Source organism: Myotis davidii, unplaced genomic scaffold, assembly GCF_000327345.1.
Source record: "Myotis davidii unplaced genomic scaffold, ASM32734v1 scaffold684, whole genome shotgun sequence".
In the NCBI taxonomy this organism is placed as follows: Eukaryota; Metazoa; Chordata; class Mammalia; order Chiroptera; family Vespertilionidae; genus Myotis; species Myotis davidii.
The window spans coordinates 652,014-660,113 of record NW_006295564.1 but is presented as its reverse complement, the minus strand read 5'-3'; the positions used below and the strand labels follow the sequence as shown (position 1 = coordinate 660,113).

At 34.0% G+C, this 8,100-nt stretch overlaps 1 protein-coding gene across 1 annotated transcript in view; it reads left to right on the top strand.

Moving 5' to 3' along the window:
• The window catches only part of MED13 (mediator complex subunit 13), an 88,899-nt gene that overhangs the window by 47,543 nt on the left and 33,256 nt on the right, over positions 1 to 8,100 (top strand). Inside the window, exons 10-11 of the mRNA XM_015568121.1 lie at positions 4,636 to 4,849; positions 5,932 to 6,013. Coding sequence (XP_015423607.1) covers positions 4,636 to 4,849; positions 5,932 to 6,013 — 296 coding nt within the window. The remainder of the gene's footprint in view (positions 1 to 4,635; positions 4,850 to 5,931; positions 6,014 to 8,100) is intronic.

Here is an 8,100-nt window from a genome sequence, read left to right as displayed (position 1 = left end):
CTTTTTAGGAAGTTTATCTTCCCTTTTAAATTTATATTCCTCAAAGATACACTTTATCAGTTTTGAAAAACTGAAGTTTCTCTAATATGCAAGATGCTATAAAGCACAGTTGGGGTATAAAATAAATTTAGTCCTGGCTGTAAATGAAATTGTAGTATAATGGACAATAACATTAAGTTATTTGATAGAGGTATATATAAAATACAGTAGCGATGCAGAGCCAGAATAGGAATAATTTAAAACCATTTATGGAGATTCAGAAGTATTATGCAGTTTGGTATGGATAGACCAGTGATGGAGAACCTTTTGAGATCAGCGTGTCAGCATTTTGAAAAACCCTAACTTAACTCTGGTGCCGTGTCACATATAGAAATTTTTTGATATTTGCAACCATAGTAAAACAAAGACTTACATTTTTGATATCTATTTTATATATTTAAATGCCATTTAACAAAGAAAAATCAACCAAAAAAATGAGTTCGCGTGTCACCTCTGACACGCGTGTCATAGGTTCGCCATCACTGGGATAGACTATAGGGTGCTGCCTAGTAGTTTGGTGTGTCATGATGAAAAATGAGACTTGGAGTTTCTCTTTTAGTTAATGATAACATCTATTCCAGAATAGTGGCTTAAGACCTTATAAGTTTTAAAGGTAACACAATTGCTGCCAAAAAAACCAATTACGGTTGTTCAAGGGTTTAGCACTACTTTTAGTAGAATTTGCGCTGACTTAAAGTAGTCTACTATTTTAATTCAGAGGGAAACCTTTCTAAACCCTGAACAAAGAAAGAACTGTACTTGGGCATAGTTCTTACCATGTCTTGTTTGATAGTAAGGCTACATCAGGATATCTTAACCATAATGTTCATCAATAGAACTAGCTCCTATGTTGTATTAGTGATACACTAGATTTATATTGTATGTGTATAATTATAGAATGCATTATTTGATTGCTAAAAGATAGTTTCTAATTTGTTTCATAGAAGTCAATGATGAAATAAACTTGTTTTGATTTACTGTAGTCTAAATCTTTCAATTAAGTCTTCCTAATTTGATATCTTATATTAATGCATTAAAGCTATATTTTTGACAGGTAGCTTGGCTCAGTTTAAGAATTGATTCTGAATATTGGAGATGGTACTGGAAAAGGTACCACTAAAAAAAAAAGGACTTGTGAGATTTATTATAAATTTATCTGTGCCTAAACATTTCCTTCTGTAGCTTATTTCCTTCTATAATTGTTAATCCTAAAATATTGTCATACCTTGTCCAGAAGAATTTTTATTGAATAAAGCATAAAAACATGTGCTGCTATAAGCCATGCTAAATTCTCTACATTTCAGGATAGTGTGTTACTGTTGTCTTAGTAAAAGGAAGGAGATAAAATTAATGAATAATATAAAAGTAATTTCAATTTGCTTTGGACTTTGCAAAGCTTTCTGTTGATGCCTGTACTTAATCCTCTCCCAGTTTGGCTGTATTTAACTTTATATCTGATTGAAGTTATATCTGTAGTTTTATATTTGGCTATATGTGAAAGTTTCTTTTAGAAAAGGAGAGGTGGTGTTCTTGTTCACAGAAGTATTTGTATACTATATAATTGGATAGTGACTAAATGATAACTTGATTTTTTAATCGGGCATCTCTTAAAAGTCACAATTTTTATATCTTATTAAATATAGAAGGATATGTAATGTAAATAATTTATATTTTAAGTTTATTGTGATTTGATATTCTTGATATTACTGATTACATTTAAATTCTTTGCATACCCCACTGTCTGTGAGAACCAGTTCAATAAAATAAGAAAAAGTTGTCTTTAGGTACTGCATTTGGTTTACTCATTTTTATTTTTAGAAGAGCCCTGTGCAGTAGGGTTGGTCCTTTTAATATTGCTGCACACTAGTTTAACAACTACCTATGTAAACAGTGTGGCAGTTTTTAATGCTTCTGCCAGAGGGCACTTATTATGAAAAACTGTTTTACCTTTAGACAGAATAGTAGTGTCTTTCAGGGTGGTGGTGGTGGTGGGGGGTGTTCTTATACTTTTTCCCTATGAATAGTTATTTGAATATGCATACTTAAAATCTTTCCAGTACTAACTCTGTGACCTTAGCAAACCATTTCTTTCTTTCTTTTTTATTAGCAAACCATTTCCATAATTTCTACATCAAAGTCAGAGAGCATACCCTGCATTTCCTATCATGAGGTCTTTTTAAGTATTAAGTAAGAAAATACATGTCAAGTAGATAGAAATACTGTCTTGAAAAGATTTATGTTAGTATCTGATAGGTAATTCAGCAGACAATTTTTTAGGATCTAATACAGTGAAGTACAAAGTGACTCTTAAGAAATAACTTCATTTATAGAACAGAACTATTCTAACGATTAATTGTAAAGCATATCTGCCATGACAGTTGTGTTAGCACTATGTTGCCATGGAAGAAAGTTTTTGTAGACTTGGGATTTGTGGGGGAAATCAGGGGCATATTGGAAAAACAATGACATATTTTCTAAATGAACTATCAAATATCATATTATCAGTTATTCTATTAATGGTTCTATTTTAACCTTAGTTTATAGTATATAGTATAGAGTGTTTATAGTGCTGGACATTGGTGAGTAAGTTAGTAAAATGTGATAACCCATGCCAGAGAATTTGTAAGCTAGAAAATACCTTCATGGCTCCCAAATCTTACCTCTCATAACAATTTTTTATCTTAATACTCAGGACAGATAAGCAGTGGCAGCAATATCACTTTCTAACAAAGATGGTTTATTTCAAAATTTAGAATTATTAATGCAAACATATCTGCTGTGGCTTCTAGAATTAATATATTTATTTAGCTAATATTTACTGACCACCTATTACGCGCCAGGCATTTGGGATAATTAAGTGGACAAAGAAAGCTCCCCAGGATTTAGGGGCTTATATTTTAGTGGGAGTGTCAGTCAACTATAAACATAAGTAAGTTATAGTATGTTAAAAGTAACTGCCATGGAGGGAAAAATGAGCAGGTTAAAGGGGATGAGTATTGAGGCAGTTGGGCATATTGCAGGTTTAAATAAGGTCTCATAGAAAAAGTGATTATTTCAACAAAGTCTTGAAGGAAGGTGTAGTTGGCCAGATGGATATTTGGAGGAAGAATGTTCCAAACAAAGAGAATAGCCAGGAGTGCGTCTGGCCTGTTTAACATGTTAAGCGCCCAGCCTGTTTTGTCTTCCGGACGGAAAGTATAGTGTCAGTCACCAGTGACTGACAGGGCGCTTAATGTGTTAAGGAACATCAAGGAAGCCAATGGAAGCAGAATGAGTGAGAGAGGGAGTAGAATAGAAGATGAAGTTAGAAAAAGGACAAAAATCATGTAGGATTTTATAAGGATTATGGTTTTTACTCAGAGGAAAATAGTCATTGCAGGATTCTGAGCATGATTTGACTTAGAAGCCTGGCTGCCACTGTTCTGGCAGCTTGGGAATCTCAGCTTTGCAAGCCATAGAGAACATGAATTTGGGAGTCTAAAGGGGTCTTAAAGTCATTCTGTATTCACATTCACCAAGCACCCTGGTGTTGAGAGATCTAGAACTCCTGATGCCTTCCACGGTTCTGTGGTGCAGGTCAGCCTGTTGTATCTTCCCTCTCTTAGCCTTAGAGTTTAGCTTTCTCAATTCTGTTATTTTCTATTCTCATCTTTCCAACTTCACTGTTGTTATGTCATTCTTCGTCTTTTTATTGATTATCTTAGGAGAGTGCAGAGAAGTATGCTTATCTGTCTCCATGTGGAACCAGAAGACTGAGACTATAAAAACTGATTTTTCCAATGTGATTAGAAAAACACCTCTGAAGTACTTGCTCTGAAACTTCACCTGCTATTGTAAAACATCTTGCCTGAATTAACAATCTAATAATGTTACTTTCATGAAACACAAATCAGGCCTTTACAATTTTTTAACTTAAAATATATCTGCTATGGCAATGGGAAAAGGATAATCACTTCTTCATTGTGTAAATGTATAAATCGTGTAAGCGAAGTCTTGTCTCACTATGTAGCCCATAATTTGAGAGTGCCTGTCCTGGAACAGGTTAAATTTAAGAGTTCCTTTAAGTGAATGGATTTTGTCAGGTTAATGTGCTTGAGAACTTGGGAACTGAGTGGATTGCCAATAGACAACATATTTTGCCCTAGCTGTTTTAGCTCAGTGGATAGAGCGTTGGCCTGTGGACTGAGGGTCCCAGGTTCTATTCTGGTCAGGGGCATGCACCTTGGTTGCGGGCACATCCCCAGTGGGGTTGTGCAGAAGGCAGCTGATCAATGTTTCTGACTCTCTATCCCTCTCCCTTCCTGTCTGTAAAAAAATCAATAAAATATATTTAAAAACAAAAAACATATTTTGGTGAAAACAACATAGGATAGGAGACTTGAATTTTAGCTCCATTTCTTTATTGCTAAATATGAGATGTCAGTAGATCACATAACCTTTCTATGCCTCAATTTCTTCATTTGTAAAATGAAGGCTTGCAGGTTAGATCACCTTTAAATAACTGTAAAAACTTCATAGTAGTGAAGTTGTTTTGGAAGTTTTTGTGCTTTTATGGAGAATAAATATAATTAATTTTCTAATTTTTTTTTAATGCAGGTTAATGGTGCAATGTAAGAAACCTTTAAAAGTTTCGGATGAATTAGTACAGCGATATCAAATTAAAAATCAGTATCTTTCAGCAATAGTATCTGATGCAGAAAAAGAACCTAAAATTGATCCATATGCATTTGTTGAAGGAGATGAGGAATTTCTTTTTCCTGATAAGAAAGATAGACAAAATAACGAGAGAGAAGCTGGGAAAAAACAAAAGGTAAGAGAAATCAAAGTATATACCAAAGGGTCTCTGATGACTTGTAGCACTGCATATAGTACCATACCTCTCATTTTTTTCTTTTAAATAGAATAGATTCATCATTTCAACTTAGAAAAACATTTTTTAAAATAGGTAAGTCAGGCACCTATTTTAAATTATAGCTGCCTTCTGTCATGAAAAGATCTTGTTTGCTATAAAAGTTTTTGGATTGGAAAAAGAGAACATTAACTTTTCTTACATTGAAATCAGGACATTTAGGTAGATGAACTATTTTAATACTGAGTTAAAATATGCCATCAGTGAATTACCAGTTTTCAAAAATACAATAGAATGCATATTGCTGAGTTTATAAAATCCATATTTTTAAATACGTGAGCCAAGAACTTATAGTGTCCCTAAAAGTAAAATGTTATATTAATGAAGTATAGGACATATAAATATGTATTTGATTAAAAGGTTAAATATCAAATATTTGAGAATCTCTTAAGCACAAGCTAACCCTGCTATATATGTCTTTTGCCTTAAATACAAAATACGAAAATTGAAAGCTGTAAAATTATGAAAAGAATTCAGTTAAATGTTTAATACAATAATATGTTTACTATGTGCTAGGTACTTGAAATTTTGTCTTTTTGTAAATGTGAAAACAGTAGTGGCTGGGAAGACTGTAGATACTGTACAAAGAATATGGACTTTGTTACTTTATTTCTTTTTATTGAATTTATTAGGGTGACATTGGTTAATAATACAGGTTTTAGGGGTACAATTCTATAACACATCATATGTATATTGTATTGTGTATTCACTCCACCCCAAGTTAAGTTTCCTTTCATCACCAGAACATGGGCTTTGGAGTTTGACAGTTCCCACAACTTATCAGCCATATCAACCCGGGTTATCTTTAGAACTGTTTTTTTGTTTGTAAGATGGGCATACTTACTTATCATATAGGTTAGTTGTGAGAATTAGTGATAATATCTGCAAAATACCGAGCAGAATGCTTGAAACAGTATTTTCTGGATTTTGTTATTGGTAAATGATATGATATACTTTAGCCTAATATGTAATATTGTTTGCAGGTAGAAGATGGGTCATCTAGTGTAACAGTGTTATCACATGAAGAAGATGCTATGTCATTATTTAGTCCCTCTATCAAGCAAGGTAAAACTTCTGTTTCAGAATCAAAATATTTCATTCCAGGATTGTTACTACAAACTACCCTTGAAGAGTGTGGGGATTGGGGTGCTGATACTCTGATCCCACATAGTCGAAAATCCTCATATAACTTGACTCCTCAAAAATTTAACTAGTAATAGCCAACTATGATTGGAACCCTTATTGATTACATACCCAGTCTGTTAACATATATTTTGTAATATGTATTTTATACTATACTAGAGGCCCAGTGCACGAATTCGTGCACAGGTGGGGTCCCTCGGCTGGCGATCGGGGCCAGTTGTGGCCCATCTCACCTAGTCCCGATCGGGCTGATCGAGCCGGCTGGCCAGGGGGAGGGACCACAGGAGGTTGGCTGGCAGTGGGAGGCTGGCCGGCAGTGGGAGGTTGGCTGTGGGAGCGCACTGATCACTGGGGGAAGCTCCTGCATTGAGCGTCTGTCCCCTGGTGGTCAGTGCGCGTCATAGCGACTAGTCGTAAAGGTTGCTTAGGCATATATCTATATCTATATCTAGATATAGATATAGATATACATTCTTACAATATAGTAAGCTAAAGAAAATCATAAGGAAGAGAAAATACATTTACAGTATTGTACTGTATTTATCTGTATGGTCTGTCAGTACCTGCATTAATGCTGTCTTAGACGATATGAAACACTAGATAGTATACATATTACTAGCACTAGACATCAAAAATGAAAAGATAATGTGAAAAAGAAATTGATATTTATAGGTATAATGATTTATTCATTGATAATGAAAAGGCAGCAGTATGATTGCTTTATGGTAAGCCTAATATAATCGACATATTTACTGAAAAAAATCTGCTTTTAGGTGGACTGGCTCAGTTCAGACCCGTATTGTTCAAGGGTCAACTCTCTGAAGTTGTTGGACTTCTACAATTCTGTTTTGCAAAATTCATATGTTTCATAGAAGGGATGGATTTCTATGATATGGGATATCTTAAAATGATGGATCATTGTTTATATTGCATAGGGAGAAGCAAGTTCAGATGATAGAAATTGTGTTTTGAATTGTTAGAACTTCTTTCCTTTTTTACAAATAAAAATAGTTCTTATCTGTAAAATAAGACTGGATGAGATCATTGCCTAAGGTCCTTCTCAGATCTAAAAGCTCAATTAATAAGTCAGGCTTTGTGTGACCAAAAATAGAAATAAGAAAAAACTCCTCCAGAATAAGGTAGAGATGGTCTTTCAGGAAAAAAAAAAGTAGTGATTGATGGTAGGTTGCTGAATGAAATTTGGGTTCTTTGGCCTGTTTACCTACTCTGGGATATAAGGAATGTGTAATTTCCTTTTTGTGTCTGTGGTGTGGCTTTCTCAAAATGTGGACCATCTTACCACCTTCTGGAGCATCTTTTAAGGTGAAGATTGGAAATCTTGGTTTTTAAAAACCTAGATGATTTTTACATACTCTAAAATTTTAGAACTATTGCTCTAGTGAGTCTTTATAATTGACATGCAGGGGCACTTGGAAAATGACTTTAATCTTTCTGAAAATGAGGGCTTTTCAAGTCATTTGACATCCTAAGGATATTTTGGAAGGTTATACACCAAACTGCAAATTGTTTTTCATTTTTTTCTTGTGTGGGAATATAAGAGGAGTTTAACTTCTATTTGTATTTGCAGTTCTTTTTAAGTAATATATTTTTCCCCTCTAAAACTGGGGAAAAAAAGTAAAAAGGATAATAAAATTCTAGAACTGAAATGAAGCTTACCTAAGAAGTAATATTTATTTAGTATTTAAGCACCTGGCACTGGGCAAAGTGCTTTACCTATAATCTATCACCTTTAATTTTTGCAGTTGCTGAGGCACAGAGAGGTTAAGTCAGTAGCCCAGGGTCGTACCCTTACTGTTAGAGCTGGAATTCAGAGTAACAGTCTGTCTGACTCTAGCTGGAGCACTTCGTCTTCGTACTGTGCTTCCTTTACATTGAAGAAGATAGAAAAATAAAATTGTGTGTGTGTTTAATTCTATTCTAATAGGTTTACATTTTTATGTGAAAAAAATGTATAGATTTTAAACAAATCACAACTTCTTATTGTATTA